Here is a 23988-nt window from a genome sequence, read left to right as displayed (position 1 = left end):
GGCGCTTCCGGTTCCGGTTCCGCGCGGCCCGTCATGGCGGCGCCCAGCGAGGCGGCGAAGCGGCGGCCGTTTGGGACGCGCTTCCTCACCGACCCCGGCCGCCTCTTCCAGCACAACGCGTGGTGAGGGCGGCCGCTTCCCCGCCCGGGCCCCCAGCGGCGCCCGCCCCCGCGGCCCCGGCTGTCCGCCCGCCCGCCCGCCGTGAGGAGGGCCTGGCTGTTGGGGGGGGGTCCGCGGCTCCGCCGCCGTGTGGTGCCGCTCGGCGCCCGGTCCCGGCGGCGGGAGGGGGCTGGGGAGGGGGGCAGAGGCTCGTCCCGCCGCGGCGGTGCTCGGGGGGGCCGCGGCGGGGCGCTGTGCGACGGGGCTGGCGGTGGCGGCTCGGCCCTACCCCCGGCCCGCTTCGGGGCCTCGCCGCAGACACGGCTGGGCCGGTCCCCGGGCTCGCCGCCGGACCGGGGCCGGCCGCGGGTGAGGGGCGGCCGGGACCCCCCGGCAGGGCCGCTGCCAGCGCGGCAGGCGGTGCCGTGCGAGCTCGCAGGTAGGGTAGTAGGGCCCTGCCCGGCTCGGCCGGTGCTCGGCGGCGCTGATCCCCCAAGCCGCCGCCTTCCTCAGCTCGGAAGCAGCCCGGATTCCTCCTTCCCCTGCAGTGTTTCAGGAGAACGTGTTGCTTCGCTCTAGAGCAGTGGTTTCCTTGCTGCAGCTAATAAAGTTAAATTATTGTATCTCACGGTCCTCTATCCGTTTTCACATCTGTATGCCTCAGCAGTTGGCATATAAATTGAACCAAGGACACGTCACCCGTGTGTTACCACATGACATAGTAACAGTGTGAGGTGGTGCTAGCTTGGAACAGGAAGTCTTTGGTTGGAGGAAGTTTTTTTAATTTTTTTTTATTTTTTAAGAAATTTTAAGCAACCAAAATTTGAGTGGAATTTACTGGGAGCTGAAGGTATTCTGTGTTTTTGATGTAAATGTGTCCAGTTTGGTCTTTGGCTGGCATACCCTTTTGAGAACTGGCGATGTTTTAATTTGTAATAAAGTAACGTGTGCATGTATCAGCTTGTCATTCATTTTGGGACTATACTGTAGCAAAGGCATGTTACAAAAGCATATCCTCAATAGTATTTCCCTGCAGAAATAGCTAACTCCTGGTAATCTAATTTTTCACAGCCTTCATGCTTAAGTCTATGTTTTTGCGAGGTAATATCAAAAGACTAATTCATCCTGGGGCCAGAATAGTGCTGCTTGATCCTTGTATTCTGTTTTTCATCCAGTTGTTTTAATAAAAAAAGGTTAAGTGAATCACTGTAATGACTACACAACTTTGTGTGCACATTTACGTTATTAACAGGTTCTTAATGCTTTAAAGCTTCCTGCGTATTTTTCTCATAATTGGATTTAATATTAGTATAACACTTTACCTTCTAAATAACCCTTGCTGCCCTTTTTCTTTTAACTTGAGAAAGAAAATGTAATTTTCTAGGGCAAGTAAATCAAACTGTGCATTCTGATGACCTGCTTGAGTGAAAGCATGCAAACTCCTAGCTGGCAGTCACCCTTTTAGGAACTAGTGCTTTTCACTATGAGAGAAGGGCAGTTCATCTCCCAGGAGGCCTATTGATGCTGAGTGTCCTCAGAGTTTTATAGTAATGATATGATTCCTCTAAAACCGGCTCTAAAAAAGGATGAGGGGACAGATTACATGCCTCTTGGGATCCCTTCCAGCTTATGGTTCTCTCAGTCCTTACGCAGTGACAGCCATTACGTTGGTACTGAGCTGGAATTATAGAGGTTGTGGAAGAGCTCCATAACTGTCAGTTCAGTGAGCTATCTAGACCTTTCTGTTTTCTTCTCTCTCTCTTTGCCCTGCTGTTCCCAGCTGAGTAGTTCACCTTATTTTTTACAACAGGGATAATGTGGAATGGTCAGAAGAGCAGGAAGCCAATGCCAGAAGTAAAGTTCAAGAGAACAGCTCACAGCTATTGCCACAAGATAAACAAGGTACTTTTAGATACTGTTCTAATACTTAAGTCTTGACTTGTACGTAAAACAGCAGAACAGTCTGGCCAGATCTGAATGTGTGTCATCATTTATTCCTCCCTTCCCTTCTATCCCCTCCCAAATCATTCAAGATTCATCATCTAGTGCTTAAGGTTGAAAAATACAGGAGGAGGAATCTTTCTGCTCTTAATTTACCTCTTTTTGACTTTTCCACCTTCTCCAGAGGCTCATCCTATTAGACCAGAAGTGATCTTAGTTGGGAGGAGTTGTTTTGGGTTGAGCTTCTTTGTTCATGTTATATATGTTTAAATACGTATTAGTGTTTCCTGTCAAAAAACTTCTCTCGGTGTAGAGCAAGAGCCTCATTTAGTTTTATTTTCTCTGCTTTCTTTTGCTCTCTAAAGCTTAACTTCTAGCTGTTAATCTCTTGTTTGTTTGCATGCTGTGGTACTATCCCTAATGTAAACTCAGTTTTTCTCTTAAGAAGGCCTAATAAAGTAGCGTCCATATTCATCTTTACAAAGCTAACAAACAACATGGTAATGATTAAATCAGAAGCGAAGAAAAATGGCTTTATCCTGATTTAAAGATTTCTCATCAGAGAGGCAGAAAGGGGAATTCCAAATTTTTTCTTTCCTCAGACTTGGCTTAAGGGATATTGGTACATCCATAATGCAAAGCTTACCTGAATCTGAATCAAGCTAAAGGTGCACAGCTCTATAGGCAAGCAATATGGTTGAAGTTGCTCTAGAGTCGGTTAGTATTGCGTCTTTCCTCCACACCTGTTTGATACCATCCGGTCTCTCCAAAGATGGTGAAATGTCTTCCTGTTCCTTGGTACGATAAAGGAGTTGTTTGATGATGATCTTGTTATATCCTGCCGAGCTCAAGGATGGATCTGCTCCTTTTGTTCAAATTAAATTGAGTGTGTCATCTGTAAGGCGATGCTGAACACTATTGAAGTTATTCAGACACATCCCATATAGCTTCCAGTTGTGTTCACAATAGCAAATTTAATTATATCAAAGAGCAGCCCTCCTAATTTCTTGGATTCCCAAAAGCATCCAGCAGCTTCTATTGTGATACCCATTGTGTTGAGTTCATTTTAAAATCTGGTTAACATTAAAGGATGTTGTCTGTCACGCTTTGAGAACCTATATACAACTATGAAATTGTGGAGAAATTTGCTGTTAGAACAGTTTGTCAGGTCCTCATGATGTATTTCCCAGACTGAACAATGGAGGCCAGTCAAATTTTGATGGCTCCTATTCAGTGTGAAGCAAGTGGAGACAATGGGATGGCTGAAACTTGGGGAAGCCAGCCCAGCCAAATGTGCCTGAAGGGTCTAGTATTTTGAGAATCAAAAATGTCCAAGCAGGAGAACAAAGACAGGCTATTGGTCATTATGGCTGTATTATTCTGTGGACTTCTTGGGCTGTCAGAATGTATTCTGAAGAAGGGGAGAAGTTCTCTGTGCTATGTAGAAATTGTATCTGCTGGCTGGGAACAGAGAAGGAAGTGGAAGTTTTTTGGTTTTCTTTTGAGGCTCCATAATTAGCCTCTGTGTAATTCAGGGGGTCTCTGGTTCTCTTCCTGTCTGTTGTGAACAGTTATTTTTGTTTGCACTTCTTCTGCAATATGAAAGGGTGAGTATGGGTTTGACTTTGGGAGTGTCCTTACAAAGACAAGCAGAAAGGTCAGGACTCCTTATCAAGAAAGTCTCTGGAAGAATCTAGCTACCATGGTGATGTCCCCATGAGTAAATGCCACAAAAAGACTCTTGAAGCAAATATTATGTGAACTTTTCTGGCGTAAGTTGTGCGGGAAATCAGACTAAAAGATTATTATGATCATTTTGAGCTTTAAATGTGTTTCTTGCATGATCTTTCTCAGCTGACCCTTGCCTTCTTGCATTTATATTGTTACTGATCCTTCATTCCGGTGCTTTGAAAACACTAGGCTGTGAGGTAAATGAGCTTTAAATAAAGCTTCCATACATCTGGGAGCATAGCAGCTGTTCGGTAGCATCCAACAGAATATGACAGTAATTTAACACAGGAAGAGCACAGTGTCTTGTTCGGGGTTATACTGTGGCAAAACTGAGTAGTCCAAAATGGCTGCGTTGGAAAATTGCCGCAGTGCCTGTGCTAAGCATCCTGTGTCAGAGGCTGTCATGGGATCTGTAGGGACCAGCAGGAATCAGGACTTTATACTTTTGTAAGCTGAAAGAGCATTTCCAGCCCCAGCAGCCTTGCGTATCCCTAATAGTGCAGGGAAGAAGTGACGGTTCAGGACTGGATTCAGCACCAGGGACTGAATCAGTAACACTTCTTCCTCTGACATGAGCACTCCCTGAGTGTCTCTTATGCAAATATTAAACTGACTTGATGCTGCTTGCTTTGAGGTACAGTGAGATCACGGCACAAACGTTTCTGCTGTCGTCAAATACCAGACATTAAAATTTCTTTTGCCTTGGTGTTTAAGGACAAGGCTTAAGAAGGCATAAATCCTTGTAATTGAGATAAAGAGATTTATTTTTATATATAGCTCTTTGTGCTTCAGGGATGGATCCTACTAAAAATACACTTAGGATTGACTTCTGACTTTTTGTTAAAGCAATTTTTTTTTTCTATATTTGGCTGAGGCTACGTATTTTTCCAAGCGTTCTTGGTTCCTTTTTACTCTCTTCCTTCTGATGTCTTCTAAACATGTGTGTTCTTCTCAGAAAGACTAATAAATAATCTGTAGTTCAGGTAATACTAATCTCCAATTTTAAGATACCTGCTTTTTCTCTTAACTCTGCTCTTAGCAGATGTTGGAAAGAGGCTATCCATTCTCGCATACGGTCGTCATCCTTAATTCTAGGAGAATCATTTGCATTCTGTAATGAACTTGATGCTGTGCAAAGATGACTAAGGAGTTACATGTTATTGAAATGCAGTCGGGATCTCTGGCCCTGGATGTTAATGCCTCTAGTTGATTACAAGCATAGGATGCTATAATTAGCTCTCATTTCCCAGGTCAGAAAGCTCATGACATTGATGAGAATTTGGAAAACCAATTGGATTCTTAATGTCCTGTGGAAAAATAGCTCCTCTAGAACTGAACTTGATTTGAAATTTTTGAAGTTGTGTGGAAGGAATTCTGCAGATGACTCTTAATTTCATTAGATCATGGCTTCATAAGAGTTTTTCCAGCCTGCTACTGGAATGTATTCACTTGATGTGAAAACGATAATGCTTACTGCTAAATTTAATTCTTATCAACTTTAATCTATCCACTTTAGCGCTACACTAATACTTTAAGGCTGAGGACAGTGGTCACTTCTTTTGATTCCTCCCTTTTGTTGTGATTTCATAAATGCCTGCTACTTGAACCTGCCCAGAACTGTGGAAAGCAAAGTGCTGTAGACTGGACTGTAGCAATACTTCTATAAAACATGCTATCCTGTAGCCTTGGAGTATTGTGCACATACTAATTGAGCTTTAGGCCATGCATGTGTAGTTGACTTATTTTTCTGTTTCTCGATTTGAAAAATGGGGTGGTGTGTCAGACAGGAGCTCTTCAGCTCCATGCGCCTGTCATAGAATTCCTTAGAAGTTGTAAGTGCTTGACACTTAGCGTCAGGAGGTTTCAAATGAATTGCTCCAGTGAATTGCACGAGTTAGTGTTAGAGATGGAGGTAAAACCTGGATTTCCTCATTCCGGTCTTCTTCAAAGAGGTTGTTTCTGTTGCCAAGTTCTTTTAAATCCTACCAGCAGACAGACAGTTTCTTCATCTCTTTTTCCCCTTTTTTATTCCTAACAAAGTGGTTGTGAGGAGGCAGGCTGAGTGTTCATGTGGGATGGCCCAATTTAAATCAAGGTGATTCTCAATCAATAACCGTACTTATTAAAGCAGATTGCGGAATGGATGTTTGTGCTGATCGCTGTCTGAACTGATTAAACTCTGGGACCTTCTGATGTGACTGCTGGTGACATCTTTGTTTGTATTTACAGAGGAGTATGAGGTGAATGCTAACAGGTACTGGGATGACTTTTATAAAATCCATGAAAATGGCTTCTTCAAGGACAGACACTGGCTGTTCACTGAATTTCCTGAGCTGGCACCAAATAGAAACCCAAGTCAAAATGAGGTTTCTGGGTACAAATGCAGTTACAAAGAAGAATCCGACAATGAAGGTCTGGGACGCTGTGAAAATGGACATTGCTCATCGGAAACCAGGGCAGAGAATCAGTTAAACCTGATAAAAAGCGTGCCCAAGTTCTGCACGGAAGAGTCAGCTACTCAGAAACACAGTGAGCTGAATCAAAGTGATGGAGGTTACCCAGGATCCTCTGCAACTTACCGTATATTAGAGGTAATGTCTGTAAAACAAAGCATAACATATCTCCCAGCTATGTAAAAGTTACTACTAAAATCTGTTTGGCATGAAGATCCTGTTTCATATGTAGTGGGTCATCACATACTTTGCCAAGTCATATAGTTTAACAGAGCTTCACACACAGGTTTCCAAACAAGCCTGCCTCAGAGCCTTTTATGGAACTGAATAACAAAGGAAAAGCTAATATAGGCAAGGAGAGAGCTTTCCTTTTAGCTGGAATTTGATATGATGGAAGGATTCAGGGAAACTGTCCCTATAGAGCAATCTCTTGTATCAGTATTAGCGTGACTGGGTAATGGAAGTAAAAATGTATTTCGTGACAAACAGCAAGTGGATGGGATCAATTGAGTTGAGTAAGTCAGTATAATGCCAAAACCAGAGGGCAACTTAGAACTGAAATAAATCTATTGAGATTCTGTTGATTCAGACTGTGAATTGGCAGAGCACAAGGACCATAAGAGGTTTCTAAGTCATTCTTTTGTGCAAGTTGATTCTTTCACTTGTCTATAGAAAGCTTTCCCCTGTCCCTTACGTTTTGAATGTTAGTCCTGACTCATTTGCCTTTTGTGGTATAAAACAAAGCAAAGAAACAACAACAAAAAAAAAGGTGCTGAGTTTTGGGGTGCTTGTGGTCCATCTAATAACAAGGTGAATCTCAGACTATTGGGGTGCTTGTGGTCCATCTAATAACAAGGTGAATCTCAGACTATTGCTTAGAAGAGTATCATGGTTGTCCCAGAAAAGTCTGTAGGACTTCTAAATATTAGACTTCTCATAGCTGATGATAGGCTTTTGCTCTGCCACCTCTCTGAAGTTTGTTCAGGGTAGACACCCCTGTTTTTGTCGAATGCTTTGTGTTCTGTGGGAGCTCTGCCCTTCCAGGGAGAGTCAGCATAAAGTGTTCTTTAGATTTATGCCTGATCCAAGTCCTTGAAACTTCCTCAGGCTTTCATGTTCTTGAATTATCATGGCTTTTGTATCTCATGTGAGTGTTTTCAGTGCTTTCTGTCACTGAAGTTTATCACTGGTGTTTTCTGCTCAATCTATTTCAATTTTACTGATTCCTTAAACATTCGGAAACAAATTCCGCAGACCCCGTTGTGTGGGCCATCTTCTCTTCAAATGGCAACAAGTAGAAGGAACAATAAGGCAGAATCACTGCAGGCCTAGTTGTAACTTGAGGAAGAGCTGTCTAGTGAAGGAAATTCTGAAATAGCAGGGTATAATAAAGCAAACCTCTTTTTCCATTGCTTTGTCTTTGTATGGAAGTGAATGCAACTAACCCATGGCCTTTGCCCCTGCTTCAGTGACTCATACTGGTTGTTATGCTTGGGATTCCAGCAATAACAGTTTTCAAGAAGAGTAACAATATACAGCGTGTTAGTTAGACTCCTGCTGGAAGTGGGGTAACTTAGTGGTTTCCCACAAATGATTATATGTACGCCTGCTCCCCAGAGCTGATCATAGTCAGATCTTGCAGCGAGCTTTGCAAATGCTCATTGCTATACTTGGTTGTTACTCATGAGTTGTTCTTTGTTGCTTGGCTGTAGAGAGATGATTTGAAATTAGCTGCATGGGACATGCTGAAGAAGCGATTTTAACTATGTACCCACAACTCTGTCTGTGTAGGTTGGCTGTGGTGCTGGAAATACAGTTTTCCCAATTTTACAAACCAACAAGTAAGTACTTCTCCATAGGTTTTTCCTTGCATGATATACCAACCTCTGAAAAACAATTGGAAAAGTGTTGCATGTGTTTTTAGTATAGACAATCTCATAGAGAGGAGGCTAGATGCGAACGACACATTTGTGATCTGTGACTTCAAGTGACAATGTTTTGAGCTTGGAAATCTTTGGTCTTAGAATGCAACCAACAAAACATGATGCTAGTTTGCATGTCTCATTCTCAAAGCATTTTCATACAGGCCTTCCGGTCTCTCCTTCTGACAGAATAGAAAGTGGTCAATTGTGTATGGCAATAACTGAGGCATAAAGGAGCAAAGTGATCCACAAGAAATTACACAACAGATCATTGGCGAAGAGAGATTAAAACGCAGGATTTCTGGCTCCCAATTCTGTGCTCTGTACATTCAAAACACTTCTCTAACTTCTGTGGAGCACTGTTATACAAATGTTGATAGTTTCTTTTATTTATTTCAGTGACCCAGGGCTTTTTGTTTATTGCTGTGATTTTTCTACAATAGCTGTGGATCTTGTCCAGGTAAACTCAACGGTGACTTATGAAGGTAGTAAGTACTTGGTGCCAATTGCACATTAACACAAATATTCCATAGCTGCCACCAGTCTAGCTCTGTTGGCAGCTTATTGTTTTTAGCTAGCCCTGGTGCTGACCCATGGTGCCGGTAAATCAGGAAAATGAGCCACCAAGGATTGTAGAAATGAGGGAAGCAGGAGTTCACAAAATGTCATATTGACAGCAGACCTGTCAGCCAGATTTCCTTTCCCCTGTGGCTGGCAGCACTTCTCTAAATCCAGTGCTCTTTTAATTGAGTAACTGCTGAACCTTGAAAACATTCAGGCTATTTTTTAACAGCAGCTGAAGTTGTTTTTGATTTGTGTGTGCCTTACTGTCACTGCAGTTCTAGGAACGTGGTCTGATTGCTTCTGCGCAGACAGCTGAGGAGGGATACTGCTGTCTGTAGAGGAGGAGGTTGGGGTTTAGTCAAACAACAAATCTTGCTAACAAATTTCGGTTCAGAACAGAACTGAGAAAGTATGGAGTATCAAATGTAATCAGTCACTTCATGAGATGAGATGCGGGCCACAGCAGCAGATCCAGCATACCATTTCATCCTCGAAGCTGTCATAAGCACTGTCTATAGATGCTGACTATAATGTATAGTAGCAGTTTTAGAAGAAAGACCGCTTCTTCTAAGAGTCTAAATGTGATTTTAAGAGCAGCCAGGTTTGATGTTTTGGGCGTAGGGCATAATCTGCTCATAACTGAAATGAATATTGATTTCAGGGATATAGAGAGGGGCCCTGGCACACTCACTTTCATAAAGATTTCCAGCTTAACAGTGTAAATCCCTTGCTTATAACCACTGTTAGTGGGAAATCTGATCCTAAAATTGCAATAAGCCCTCAACCCAGTTTTGCTTTTTTGTCAGTGCTGTTCAACTGAATGTAAAAAGTTCAAAGCTCTGTGTGAATCTCCCAAGTGTACTTATTTTTCACAGTGCACCCCTGTTCCCTGAGTGACATCACTCTACATTAGAATAACGCTGTACGCTTCAGTTAGTCCAGTGAGGCTGAAACAGGCCTTTGGACACTCCATTTTATTAATGAAAGTTAAAATGCTCCTATGTCCAGATAACACTGAGATCAGGATCTGCTAATATGTCCTCTCACATCTCTCCCCTTAATTACAGGCCAATGCAGAATATGATTCTTCGCGCTGCTTTGCGTTTGTCCATGACCTTTGCAATGACCAAAGTCCTTTCCCAATGCCAGAAGAGAGTCTCGACATTGTTATTCTTATTTTTGTCCTCTCAGCGATTCTCCCAGAGAAGTAAGTTTTAATAATTCCTTGCGATAGCAGAAGAAAACTTTAAAACAATACAGCCAATGTAAAAACTTCTGTTAGTCTGGCTAGTGACCACTAGGAAGTACTTGCCATGCTGTGTACCTTCTTCCATTTCATTCAGTTTGGATAAGGCTTCTTATTGATTTGTTAAAGTTTTGTCAACCTATGTCTTGGACCTAAAAATCTCTGGCAGTGTCTCCATAGTCTTAGTGTCTCCGTTTGTTCATCTCTACAATTGGGATCAGTAAAATTTTACTGATCTCACAGTAACGTCAAGGACTAAAACAACCTGCATGACCAATGCATTTTGAAAGTTGTGCCTCTTTTGGATGCACAACCTAGTGATTATGAGAATATCAAGAAGACTCTCCTACTTCGTTTGCTTGTTGCTGAGAGATCTTGTAGCAAAAAAGCCAAAGAGAGCAACTAGACTGACTAATTAATGCCTCGCTGTACTCCTCAGTGTTGCTATGTACGATGTCCTTGATCCTTTAAGTTAAGGAGGAGACTGGTAGCTTGCTATGTAATGAATTATTTAGTTTCGGCACTTGCTAGATAGTAAAATGATGTGTACCATGTGGTACCATGTAGTTTATTTAAGAAAATAAGGAAATATTCTGTGGTATGATCCACATTCTGTGTTACATACATGGTGCGGAGAGGCTACTGGCTGTTAATAGCTGAATTATTATCAGCGTGAACTCTGCAATAGCAAGAAAGAGAGGTGATCTTGTTAAATGAAAAATGTCTGTCTGCAACAAAATACACAGGAAACATTTGATGGGTATTGATGGGCAACAACTAATGGGGAAATACTTCTGGGTATCTTTGGCAGTATTTTTAGATTAGGCTGATGTGCCTGAGCCCACGCTGGAGTATATGAAGACAGGACTAGTAGAGCTAATGCAGAAGTTGTAAACACCAAGTGTTTTGTGTGTATTTGTGCATCACAGCTCTGCTAGGTATGTGTAAAGCTTCAAAATAGATCCTGTCATATAAAGGAAAATTAAAGTTTGGGAAAACATTGCCCTGTGTCTGGCCCAGTTTGTGTTTTCTATTTAAGCCCCTGAAAATAGAATTTGCAGGTACTTGCTGCTGCAGCAAATCCGTGGTTTATTTATGGTACAACACAGGTGCAGCTTTCTGAAGTGCTGAGTGGCCACAGTTGAAGTCTTGCTGTGGTCCCAGTAGCTCGCCTGTTCTGCACCACAGCCACACTGGGCACTCAGCACTCATTTGTGGAAGGTACAGTGCTAGATTTACAGGCAAAGGCCAGATGAATTTCTCATACAGAAGGTGGGGAGAAGGGAGGGGGACAGGGAGGAGGGGGCAGGTTTAGAACAGCACTGTGATCTTAGTGTGAGAACGTGTTACAACCTGGCAGAAGGGGAATGAATGAGAAAAGCGATGCAAATAAATGACATAGTTTTGTTCTCTCCGTCTTGTTCCCTTGTTTTTATTCCACAGCATTTTTCTTCACATTCACTTTTTTGCTTGTTTTATAGAAACCAGTAGAGTTATTTTTGTAATTAGTAAGAGAGAGCACTTAATTCCTGCTGCGAAAGGCTAAGTTGTGCTTGGAGAAGAAAGCAGAACTAGGGAGTGTCAGAAATAAGAAGGCCAAATAAAATCAATCCACCTAATTCTGAGAGACCTCAGAAAAGTGCTAGCTTTCAGTAGCTTTTCATAAGAGGTTTAAACACATGTGAAACCTTGTACTTTCTTTTTGGAGAGCTCAATTCCTTCTAATAAGCTATGGAAATAAGCATGATCTTGCAGGCTGCTGAATGCCGCTGTTTGCTCTTTCCTCAGGATGCAGTGCGTTGTTAACAGACTGAGTCGCCTTCTGAAGCCAGGAGGAATGATTTTATTACGAGATTATGGCCGTTACGACCTGGCCCAGCTTCGGTTTAAGAAAGGTATTTTCTTTTCCCCTGGGGAGTCTTGCCGGATCAGTAATAGATGATGCTTCTCTGGAATAGTCTCTGCCCTCTTTAGGAGGCAGCTCCTTAATTCCCCTCAAGCACAGCGGGTGCTGGGAGGAGAAGTGCCTCTTGTCTTTATATGCAGTTGGATAGCAGTTGTTGATTTTTAAATGATAGCTGGTAACTGTTTAAATCCCTCTTGCCCTAAGGTCAATGTCTGTCTGATAACTTCTATGTGAGAGGTGATGGCACCAGAGTCTACTTCTTCACACAAGGTAGGAGACTAGAAAACATTCATCTTACTCTTCTCACCTCTTTTTGCCCCCGTGCTCTGAATATTTGCTACTAACTCTTTCCAGCCTGTATTTCCTAGAGCAGTATGAAATATTGTCTGACGATTGCATGGGCACCTGGGCCTGTCACTTACTGATAGGGATATGGCATGGAGCATTCCTCATTTAGTGGAGAATCATCTTAAAGAAAGACTAGTGTGTTTACTACACTGGGAGGGGTGGGATTGGAGGAGCTCTCCTTGCATCCTATTGCCTTGGGAGGATGGAGGGAGATGGCCACCACTTGAAGGAACTTCTTTTAACTTTGCTGTTCTCATAGGAGGGAATAGGAAAAGTGTGGTTTGGCACAGGGTTGAGGCAGCCTCCCCAATTCTGTTGCTGCTTCATGTTCAGCAGGAGTTGTATTTCTCTCCACTTACCACCAACTTGCACCTTCAGTCAGTTCCACTGAGGTCCATTTGCATGGTCAGTTTTAGAGTTCAGCATTTTTGGAGTTCATGGCATGACTAGCACGAACTATTCCCTTCCCCACTGCATGAGGCTTGTTTGTCACAACAATATTAATGTTTAATGCGTGTCTGGCAAACGGTTCGCTATGGCAGACATCTGATAAAAGAGCACAAGCTGGGACCTGTTAGCCTTTTTTCTACAGAAACTCCATACAAATCATGTGCTCCCAGGCTGCAGTGGAGCTAGCTCTCTGCTGCTCAGCAGGACTCCGTCTGGCTTTGCCCACGGCCAGTGTGCTGGGGCACTATGATACTTACTTGCTTGGTCAGGAATACCTGCCAGTAGAAGTGTTGCACCCTTGAGGGCTCTTAGTGCTTTGATTGGGCCCCAGCTGGGTGCGGTTTTCTAAGGATTTTTTTCCAGCTAAACCTTAATGAATCCAGTTCCCCTCCAGCCTATATAGCACAGATCTTATTGATACCATTTTAAAAGCGTAGGTCTGATCCTGTTCTTTGCTCTTACAGATTCTGAAATCCCTCTGGAGACAGGGGGAAGGAAGGGATCTGCCCCCTTAATTGGTTACTAGAGGCAATAGCCATGTCTGGAACTGCTGTTGTTTTCTTTGTCCAGTCTCTGTAATTCTAGTTGTCCTCCAAATACTTCTTTCCTTCCTTGGCAGAAGGTAAACTCAAGGGAAACTAGATAAACTGTGATCTTAATCCACCTGTAATACAACAGTGAAGTCCCATGTGATCCTTACATTTCCCTGTCAGACTGAGACTGTGAGTTTCCTCCAAGCCAGTTTTTCAATTCAATTTAGCCCCCAATATGAGTAGGTATCGGTTAAATGAAAGCTGTAGCGTCTTTAATTTCCTGCTCTCTGCTTCTAGATGAATTAGATGATCTCTTCACAACAGCTGGGCTGGAGAAGATCCAGAATTTGGTTGATCGGCGGTTGCAAGTGAACCGTGGGAAACAAATGACAATGTATCGAGTATGGATCCAGTGCAAATACCGCAAGCCTGTTGCCCCTCAGCTGTGAGGAAAAGGGGCAAGCTTTCTAGGTGGGAGCTTCTCTGTGGCCACGTGCAGTTTCTCCTCCTGGTGGGATATGGTGATAGGAAGGCCAGCGCACACAGGACCTCAGTGCCTTTTACAGTGCCTACTGTCACTTCAAGTGAGCTGTGCTAAGGACGAATGCTCTAAGAGGAGACCAAGCAGTACTTAATGTCTTACTGGCAGTCTTGGTTTTTTAAATAATTCATGATTTTAATAACTTAAGAAATGGTCATCTACTGTCTTACAGCAGCTGAGCAAGTTGAGTAACAAGTCACTCTTACTCTGGATTTCCACATGAACCTGAAGGATACCTTCAGCCACACCTGTGTGTTGTGTACTCTTATCTTGGGAGCAAAAACCATGCAGCCTGTAAATCTGCTCTTCTCTGCAACTGATCACTAGGCCTAATATGGATTCCTTAGCCAGCTTATTTCATCCAGTCTAGTCATTCAGGCTTGTGCACATCCAGATGTTAAAATGCACCAAATGAGGGCGTGAGCAGAGAGCATGCTAGCTTCTTCATGGATGCCTCATGGTGTGCAGGTGACCTGCAGAGAAAGCAGATGGTGCTGCCTTGCTATTACTGTCCACAAGGATGTTCATCTGAGGAGCTAGCATACTATAGTTCAGGTGCTGTACACATCAGGGAGGATCCAGCTTTCAAAACTTTGGCGCTGATGCTGGTTTTGGGGCACCTCTGGAGTGCAGGGAATCAGAAGCAGTTCGTGGGGCCAGGGCTTACATCGAATCCACTACCTGCTTTTTCTGCTTGAAAGGTCAGAACTGTTCTTGCTGGCTGCAGCCTCCAGGTCACAAGATCCCAGGTCACAACTACTCTATTGTGGTGTTCTACACCCAAGTAGACAAGACAGCTGCCTTTGATAAGAAATCTGAAGAATGTCTACCACTTATGTTTAACTTTTTAGAGGAAGCCAACACTGTGGCTTTCTGAAGGTATTCCCCCACCTTTGACAGCAAATATCTTTTATCTCAGCTTGTTTTCTTTTGTTATTTTTAAGGTGTGTTGCAGCAGGTATTAGAGTAAATTTTGTGGTAACACTTTCTAATGCTGGTTGGATTCATATAAATCAGCCTTCTACAGAAACTCATGTGCTTCTGGGCCCCTGATCTGAAGAATTTGTTACACTATTAAGTAACTACTGTTTGTCTTCTCTTCCATTATCCTGGCTCGTGCCTGATGCCTCTTACCTTGTTTTAGTTCATGAGGCGACAAGGCCTATGGTGTATGCACTGCTGGCTCAAGAGCAGTTCACGCTGCACAGAACATGTATTTTTTGTTAGCTGGACAATTGTATTCAAGGCTTACAATTGCCTAAGAATAACTGCCAACTAGAAGGACGCATAGGTGATGAAAGAACTGCTGCCTTGAAATGGAGGAGAAAGGATAAAGAGATGAGGAAATGTCATTGCTACACTGGGAGAGTCTGCAAGAGTCTTCAGTGAGTGGAGTGAAACATCTTGGGCTGTAGAGCATTGGAAAGGGCCATATTGATCGCAGTCGTGCTCTCTGCTGTGTCATGTGGCAGCACGATTGGTTCATAACTTCCACAGTCACTGTGTCACCCTTCAGGTATCAGTATACTGCTAACGGGAGGCTTCTGGGTCAGGACCTTTCAGCCCTTCCTGCGGAAAGATGACCCAGCAAATCCATTCACCCAGCGCAAAGGCAGACTGCAGTGCTGCGGCAGGAATAGAGATGTGCCACTGCTGTTTTTATATCTAGGGTTTTTTAATAAAATTGAAAAGAAGTCAAACAACTGGGAAGAGAGTTCTTGTTTAATTTTTTGTGCTTCCAGCCTTTTTCTGAAGGGTTAAGAGACCTTTGAGTGTCTGCAAATGTCATAGGAGGAGATAGGGCTTGAAGCCGTTGTTTTTGGAAGGCGGAAATGTAGTAGAGAGAGAGTTTTCCTTCCCAGCTACTTTGTGACCTTTTGTGCTTCTACATTTTCTCTCCTTTTCTGTAAAGGCCACTCAAAAATCATACCTCTCTGCTGACCTGCCCTTGTTGCATCTTCACTAGGGGGCAGAGTGTAGATGAGCCTGCACCTGGTAGGAGTGCATGTTCCTTGGTTCTCCAATTCCTGCTGCTCGGCTTGTGGGCTTGAGAAGCTGAAGGGAACCATAGTACTGAAGACAGGGGAAGCAGGAGAAAAAGTCGAGGAGGGTCTAAATTCCCTTTTCGTCCCTCCCACTTGCCCCTAATACATTTGACTTCTGCTGGACACAAGCCTGCCTCAACCCAGAGACTGTGCAGCCGTTATTATGTTTTCATGCTAGACCTACAAAGTCTGGCCCTTTGGCAAGGTTGGTACTTCAAGCAAAGTCTAGGCAAACCACAGCTCAAGGCCTCTGGGAGCTGAGCAACCTCATGTCTCCTCGTCTTACCCAGGCAAAAAGTCAGGCTTAGCTAAGGAGTCTTGTGAGCATTTAACGTGACGATTCATGTAACCAGTTCTGTTGCTTTCAGTGAAAGACCTCCCATATGTTGCTGGTACCTGAGGCAGTTCCCTGGGGTCCTTTCCCCCTTCGTCTCTGGAGGGAGCTCTCCTTCTGGGATATCTTTATCTCCCTGGAAGAAAAATTATTGGCTGGGGTAAACAAGTACCATAATTAGTGTGAATTACAGTGATTTGAAAAGTGCCTTGTTAATCATCCAAGGTTTTGTAAGCAACACAGGAAAATATATTTTTAATTATAAACATGATTTATTTAAAGTTGATGGACTCCCCTTTAAGTTTAAACTCCTGAATGGGAGAAAATGAAGACTAGTAATTTATTTGTTACTACTTTGAAGGCTACATCCCAGTTGTCTGCCTGGTTTTAACTTGGGCTTCATGCAAAAACTTGCAGCCCTGTGAGCCTGCAGCCATTGATGTGGCTCGGTGCCTTTCTTAATGCTCTTCATTCTGCTTCTGCTGAAGTGTGTAAGCAGTCGCTCAAAATGAACCATGCTGGGCAGACATGCTTTTGTTTCCAGTCATGGTGGTGGTGTTCAGAGAGCAACAAGTTAATGGCCTTGGATTGAGCCAGGCCTCCTACAGATAGATACTGTCTGAGCTTCCTTCATTAATCTCTGTCAGCTCTGTTCTCTCTGAAACTGCTGCGCTCCTACTACTCCAGACCTTGCCTCCCACACGGCTCTGCTCAGGTACCTTGGTCCTGACTTGCAGCAGCTTCTGCTATTCCCACCTTGGGCCTGCTAAGCAGGCTGGGTTGCACAATGGCTTTCTAGCATGGGCCAAGGAGATCTCCAAATTCACTTTTGTACGTTGAAAAGCCAGGATGAGTGCCTTTCTGGTTTTCCTTTTTAGTAGTGTCATGTTAGCTTTAGAGCCATTCTGAATATATCTGCGCTGGTTTTGTTCCCAGTGCTCCAGCCTTGTGGTTTGTAGCTGACAGCACTGCCAATGTAGCTTGTCGAACCTCCCAAGCAGAAGAGATGATTTCATAGCTCTTCCGAGGCACTGCCCCTGTGATCCCGGAGCCAGACATTGTTACACTTCAGAAAGGCTGGTCCTGGCTCTTGCCAGAGGATGGCGGATTTCCTTGGAGGTTTGTAGATTGTTTTGGCTGGAAGCGAACTTTATCATCACCTATTCTGACCCTTTGCCTAACCCTTTCATGTAGGGATCGTGGCATCAAGCCTGTGACTTGGGCTGAGCCAGAAACAAGCCTTCAGAAAGGCTTTCAATCCAGTCGTGATGCTTAGGGCTCCAGTGACTGGCAAAAGAACTTCTGCATCCCTACATACATTGTTCCTCTTGCAGCATCCTGATTTCACAGATGAGCTAGAAATCCGGAGGCAGGAGGGGCGCAGGGGCGGTAGAGAGAACAGAAGGCTGGGAGTATTCTTGATGCCCTCACTTGCAAATAAACAGTAAATCTGAAATTCCAGTGAAAATTCGAGCTTTCTCAGGACTTTTCTGATAGCACAGGAATGTGGAAAACACAGCAATCATCCTTAGTGACTTTTATTGATAGAACATTAGTCATTAAAAGCTTCTGTTGAGGCCAGACACGATCATCTTCTCTCCCAAACACTTCAGATCCACCTTCTCAGGGTATGTCACTATCATTTCCAGGTCTCTAGTTTGTTGTACAGCTCCAGGATAATCAAGATCTGATTTTTTTTAAATAAAGCAAAGGAGTGAGCAGAAAGAACCTGTATGTAAACATGCTTGCTGCTCTCTCCCTTGCTTGTCCTTCTTAACCAAAGCTAAAAGAATTTCCTTTTGTCTTAGCATTGGGATGAGCCCCTGGCTAGTCCCAGGCTTGATTCCCCCCAGGACTCACAAACCCAAACTGAACTTAACTATTTTCCTTGAGCACAAACAGAAGATGCACAGATTTTAATGCCTAAAAGAAGTGAAGCTGCTGAGAAGAGTGAGAGAGCAGGGATCACCTTGTTCAGGGATTCGGGGAGTGTCCCTCCATCTTTGTAAAGATAAGTGGAAATAAACTGGATCATGCAGGGATGGGAGGAGGTCTCTTTGTTCTCCTAATTGGTCACCTGGACCTGCTTTGTCAATCAGAGCAGTGCCACCACTTTTGGTTTGCCATATTGGGGAAAGTTAGTCCAGCGTAGAAGACGCATGATCAGGAATTCAGAGAAGGTCTTGAATGCCCAGGATCACTTTTGCCATTGTAGCTATTCATCTCCCTAGACAGGGGTGTGTGCTTGGCACGTATCTCTTTGTACAGTTGTCCATAGCACTCTGACTCTAGCAGCATTGTCTTATGCCTTCAGGGCATGATAGAAGTGATTAGAAAAGAGAGGAGGAGGGAGGAACTTTTTAGAGAAGTCTCCTTCAAAGTGAGGCACTCTAGAGGAAAAGGAATTGTCAACTCTGTGCTTAATCAGCAAAGCTCTGGAGTTAGTGCTAAACTCTTGCTGAAGGCAGTAAGTTCCTGTGCTTAAATGCCTTGCTGGATGGGAATTTGTATTGCAGAGAAAGTGGGACACAGTGCAGAAAATTACCTGTATAGGCAACAGTGAGGGTTAATTTGAACTAAGTGGGATACAGCTACATTTGTTATGGAGAGAGCAAGCCAGACCTGGCAGCTTGGCTGGCCCGCAGGCAGGGAAAAGCAAGAGCAACCTAGCCATGTGCACCTCCCTGTTTGCCTCCTGCCCGAAAGCTATGTTGGTGTGACAGAAAGCGTCCTTCCAGTGAAGACTTTTACTCTTTAAAATGCAGTCTTTGACCCTCACTCGCATGTGACAACAGTTGGATCAGCGGGAACCGGCTGTGGTTGGAAAGTGTTGATGGCAAACGCTAACATGCCAGCACCTGCCTGGAGCTCCCAGCCTGTCGGTACATGGCTGTCTCCAGGGAGTAAGAACATCCTGGTGAGACCGGGACCCTGCTGCCCCAATCCGAAGAGCCTTCGCTACAAGCCCCAATGCAGAGCATGGGAGCAGCAGTTTGATTTTCGGATGGGAGAGCTAGACTGACCGCTGTATTCAGGTTGTTTTAAGGTTTTGTAGGCTAAGGACTCGTGGAGCTCTTGCATTTTCATTGTATTTGGGGGCTTTGGAGTGTTGCCGCCACCATCCTGTGCCTGTGAAACTTTTCATCAACTGCGGCTGAAGTGGGAAGTCGCTGTTTGCAGTCCCTGCTTGCCCGGATCACAGAGACCAGGCTCGCATCTCTGTGACGTGCACGGGGTGCGCCAGGGATCTGCCGTACAGCTGTAAGCGCAGAGGTGTCCCACCACCCTTCACCAGGGGCCCTGGATGTGGCTTACCTCTTTTAGAGGGAAAATTGGCCAGTCTGCCCTCACTGCTTCATCCATAGGGCCTGGCACAAGGCACGATGCAGATACACCACGTTACGGCCTCTAATTGCATAGTCACACATGTTTTTTCCACATTCAGTGCCAAGGATGGATGCAAAGAGGTCGATCAAGGTTATATGGAAAACTAAATCCGGCTTTTCCTTAACTTCAAGTGATTTCTTCCCTACCGAGACAAGCCTTGTAATGGAGGTTGGTATGTATTTACACACGTTCACACAGAGACATGAATATACTTACAGAAATATGCATGCAATAACTCCAGCTTTACAATAGGATGTTGATTTAATTTTCCTCTTACACAAATCTCAGAGCAGTTTGTTTAATTGAAGCTTTCAAAACCCCTGTAAGGTAGGGTGTGATTATGCCCGTTTTATGCAGGAGGAAGAGAAGCGGGGGGCAAATCCTGCCGAGAATAATATCCTCTTGTATGCTAGGAAGCCAGCAGCGAACGAGGACCGCGAAGGGCTTGCCGGCCCGTAAAGGGAAAGCACGTCGTTTCAGGTGTGTGCAGAGCAAACAAGGGTTTCGCCAGCGCCGTGCGCTTTGGGGGAAGCGAACGCGATCACCGTCTTGCGCGCTTGGCTCACCGCACGTGTGGAGACTGAGCAAGCTGGATGCTTTCCGACCGGGTTGGGGTATCAAAGGCTCGCCGCTGGGATCCCTGAAGGTGCAGACGGAGGGAGGGGGAGGAACAACCTCGGAGATAAACGCCGTTGTGCGGGAGGGTGGAGGCTCTCGGAATGGCCTCGGGAAGGAGTCAGGTGGTGGCATGTTATCTCCGGGTAGCTGAGCGCTCAGAGATACCAGCTTCCTCTGAGCCTAATGAGAATGGGGAGAGACCCTGCTAATGTTCCTAGGGAGGGAAAAGCTAGGCTGGGAGCCCCAGCCTTACTAGACACTAGAGAATCCACACGAGCACGAGCTGGTTTGGATGCCCCAAGTCTAGAGAAATCTTCAGTTGCAATTCCTGCCTCGTCTCTGCAGGCGAGGGCTGGTCTCTCCTGGATGCGATGCCCGAAGGTGAGTTCACCCACTGGTGCTAAAGCTGTAGGAAACTTAATGAGTACCAAAGTGTTTTTGCATTTCGTCTGAACGGCTGTAAACTTTTCCGATTTGAGATCACCAATGCCAGCTTTTATGTTTTAAAGGTTCAGGCTATTTGATGCTTTCCTCAAGTCCCCAGCTCCTGGAATCCTCCTATCGCTGAGGAATCTCAGCTCTCCTTTTCCCATACATGTTGCATTATGTAAGTGCATTCCTAGGCCTTCACTGTTGTGCAGAAATGCTAGGAAAAATGCAGTTAAAATGTTTTATAGGCCTGCAAACCAGAGGCAAAGGAAAGGTACCCAAACCACACATTAAAAGATCAGGAGCTTGACTTCTGATGTTTTATCTTTCCAAAATTCTATGGGGGGAAAAAAAAAAAAAAGAATTTGTTACACGCTATGATAAATGATCCTTAAAATCTTATCAAATTTTGGTCAAACCCAACGTGGGTTAACAGCGAAGCTGCGACGGGGAGCCCCCTCCCATTCCCAAGCAGAAGCTGCCGCTTGGAGGGGAGCTCTCGGCGACCGCTCGAGTCGACTTTGGTGACAAAGATGACGGCTGCGGAAGCCGAACCGCTCTCCTAAACGAGCGCGACGTGCCAAGGATGTTGCTGACACCCGGGGAGACCGAGGCGAGGAGACGAGAGCTGCCGCAGAGGGATGGAGTAGGAAGCGTCAGCGCCGGCTGACAGCAGAGCTAGGGAGCAGGCGGCTGTAAGGGAGGAACGCGGCGGGGGCGGCGCGGTGGAGGAGGGCTGCCTTGCCCCCGCGGATGAGATAATACAGAATTTGGTCAGCCGGGCGCTCGCTGCGTTGCTCATGACCATCCCTCCTGCCGACTCCCAGCCTGGCTCCCCTGCAGAGAGCGGAGCGCAGGGGCTCCAGCCTCTTGCGAAGTTAAGGAAAAAGGGGGAGGGGAGGAGAAGCCGCCTTTGCTCGTGTTGCACGAGCGCGGGCTGGAAGCAGTTTTCTTACTGCACGGAAGTTCTCAGCGACGCAGATAGTCTCCTGGCTTGGCGTGGGCCAATAAGTCAAACACACTGGGAACGTCCGCAAGTCAGAATACTACGGGGAAAGTCAAGTTCGGATCAACAGAATTTTAGTCTCCTAACTCTAAGCATTTAATTTTGATGTTTTATAGGGTTTTACAAGTGCTGTGTTAAAAATTGACATTAGAGTTTTCAACTAAATCAGAATTTTCCTATACAAATTGTTTAAATGTTTAAACATTTCAGCCACTTTGAATGATAAAACCTTCCCATTTAAAACCAGAAAGGCACCAAGTGACATTTTCTCGGCAGAAGCCCATTCCAGTAAGTTGGCTTTTCTTATTTAAAAATAAACCCAGAACTTCAAAAAAAAAAAAATCCACCCATCCTCTGCTGAGTCCAAACCTGGGCGATCAGCTCCTGCAGGAGCTAAGACCACAACAGAGCCCAACTGTGGTGTGTCCCATCACCAATAGATACGTTTTGACCTTGGGGACCCGAGTGCCGTAGTACTGTGATGATGACCTTGTGATTAAACATTTTATATGACAGTAGTACCCTCTGGGTGGAAGCGGGATTGAGGCCACGCGCTGCTGAGGGGTGGATGCTGAAGAGACCGTTGCTGTTCGAGGGAGCTCGGTCCCCGACGCATCAATGCAGCACACTGGGACGGATGGTGCATTCCCGCTCAAAGCGGGTGTCACGATGGAGAAAAAAATCGGAGATCTCGGATTTATGGGCTATTTCTGCACTGGGAAATCGATCCGGTAACTCCCTGCTGCAGCTCCCAGACAAACTCATCTAAAATGCCTTTGCACGTACCTGGCGCGTTGCTGACGGCAAGCGATGCCCTTAAAGGCTGCTCCAAAATCGTTAGGGGACCGCCTGCAGGCAGCAAAGCGGTTGCCGCTTGTTGCTTCCTTCCCCCTCACTCCCTCCAAAAGGCATGAGAAAAACTAGGTCCGAGGGACCCCGTTTGCCCCCGAGACACGAAGACGGGGCGAGAGCGTAACGGATTCGGTGTCACGGCGTCCGATTTCTGCGCAGTGCTCTGAGGTTATTGACCGACAGCCTTTACGGTCGGAGGCGTTTCTAGGTGAGGCTGCTGGGATCCAGAAGAACGGAGGGTTCGGGGAAGTTGGGCTCTTTATAGGCTCTAACAGCTTCCAGATCTTCTCCTCCCTCCACCCAAAATCACACTGAAACGCACAAATGCAATTTATACCTCCCCAAAACAATGTTAACTGCAAACGTTACTAATTAGCGCCCCTCTAAATGGCTGTGATTAGTTTACCAGCTGATGGAATATTTACTCCAGAATTTCTTCTTTTTTGAGAAAGAAGAACACACAAAGCTATTTATTTATTTATTTATTTATTTTACAAATTCCTGCCGCTGGCCGTGCTGAAAACGTGAATCACGCAGCAGAAGCTAAAAGCGGAGTGGCTCTCCTACCAAAAAAACGGATTAAAGCACAGGAAACGCAGCTTGCAAGAAAAGGCAGATGTTTTGAAAGCCATTTGCAACACAAAGTTAACCAATAACGCCGGTTTTGAAGTCTGATAAATTAACAATTTTAAAATAATAGCACTTCCTCTATCGTGTTGCAAGAGCGTTTTTCCAAGCAGACCTCGCGCTCCCCCGGCTCTTCTGCCCGTCGTCACATTTGCCAAGCCGGTAGATTCCAGTTTGGTCATAAATTTCTCGCGACTGGATAAAACAGCTTTGGCGGCGGCGATCGACTCCCAGATGCACGGGGAAGAATCTCCCTTGTCGTTACGGCGTCGTTTTGGAAGGCAAATCCTTCCTAAAGCGCCGGGAACTTCCACTCCCATCGCTAATCCGCGCCTGCCTCCCCTTGGACAGCCCTGGCCACTTCCTTTGCGAACAAGCCTCTTTTTTTTTTTTCGGGTTTTTTTTTTCGGGTTTTTTTTTTTTTTTCTCTTTCTCCCCTGCTTGTTTGCTTTTCGGAAAGCTGATTCAGCCTTAAAGCAGACGGGGTTGCAATGCCTGTCAGGGGCACTTTGCATTCTGCCCCCACCGTTTGGGAGAAAGGAGAATAAAGGCAAACCGCAAGGTAATCTCTCTTTTGCAGTCAGGAGGAGTCTTTTTTTTATTATTATTATATTTTATTTATTTATTTATTTGTTTATTTTTTGACGTGCCGAAGCAAGGGAAGCTGCTCGCCCCCGGCCGTCGAAACGCCAGGGTAGACAACAGTTAACTCGGAGCTGCTCGGTGTCGCTCCTGTGCCCAGCCTGCGTTTTACACGCAATATCCATATTTGAGCAGCCCCCGAAGACGGGCTGCGCGAGTTAACAAACAGCGAGCGGGGCCGGGGGACACGGTGATTTTCCGGTGGCTTTGTCACGGGTCCTCGGGGACCCGGCGCTGGGGAGGTCAGGGATGCTGCGCGCGGAGGCGCTGGGATACCCCTGCCCCGCGCTGGGAGGGAGCCAGGCCCCCGGGGG

The 23988-nt window shown here is 45.2% G+C and overlaps 1 protein-coding gene across 2 annotated transcripts; it reads left to right on the top strand.

Annotated features, from left to right (window-relative positions):
* The first annotated feature begins 28 nt into the window (after positions 1-28).
* On the top strand, positions 29-15444 carry METTL2A (methyltransferase 2A, tRNA N3-cytidine). 2 transcript variants are annotated; one of them, XM_067312022.1, is made up of 9 exons: positions 29-122; positions 1910-2001; positions 6001-6362; positions 8016-8065; positions 8546-8606; positions 9778-9917; positions 11745-11851; positions 12067-12132; positions 13491-15444. In XM_067312022.1, exons 1-9 carry the CDS (start codon positions 34-36, stop codon positions 13640-13642), a joined length of 1119 nt encoding a protein of 372 aa, XP_067168123.1. In that variant the 5' UTR covers positions 29-33; the 3' UTR covers positions 13643-15444. The 2 variants fall into 2 exon arrangements, with proteins under 2 accessions (XP_067168123.1, XP_067168124.1); XM_067312023.1 differs by lacking the exons at positions 8016-8065; positions 8546-8606.
* Positions 15445-23988: the final 8544 nt, after the last annotated feature.

This window comes from Apteryx mantelli, chromosome 28 (genome assembly GCF_036417845.1).
Source record: "Apteryx mantelli isolate bAptMan1 chromosome 28, bAptMan1.hap1, whole genome shotgun sequence".
Lineage (NCBI taxonomy): Eukaryota > Metazoa > Chordata > Aves > Apterygiformes > Apterygidae > Apteryx > Apteryx mantelli.
The sequence above is the reverse complement of the archived record's forward strand: the minus strand, read 5'-3'. Positions and strand labels throughout refer to the sequence as shown.

Bases quoted from the DNA above. Each gene is read 5' to 3' on its own strand.
- METTL2A (XM_067312022.1), top strand. From the start codon at position 34: ATGGCGGCGCCCAGCGAGGCGGCGAAGCGGCGGCCGTTTGGGACGCGC. The intron at 123-1,909 runs GTGAGGGCGGCC...TTTTTACAACAG, and splicing joins CTCTTCCAGCACAACGCGTG to GGATAATGTGGAATGGTCAG. The intron at 2,002-6,000 runs GTACTTTTAGAT...TTGTATTTACAG, and splicing joins ATTGCCACAAGATAAACAAG to AGGAGTATGAGGTGAATGCT.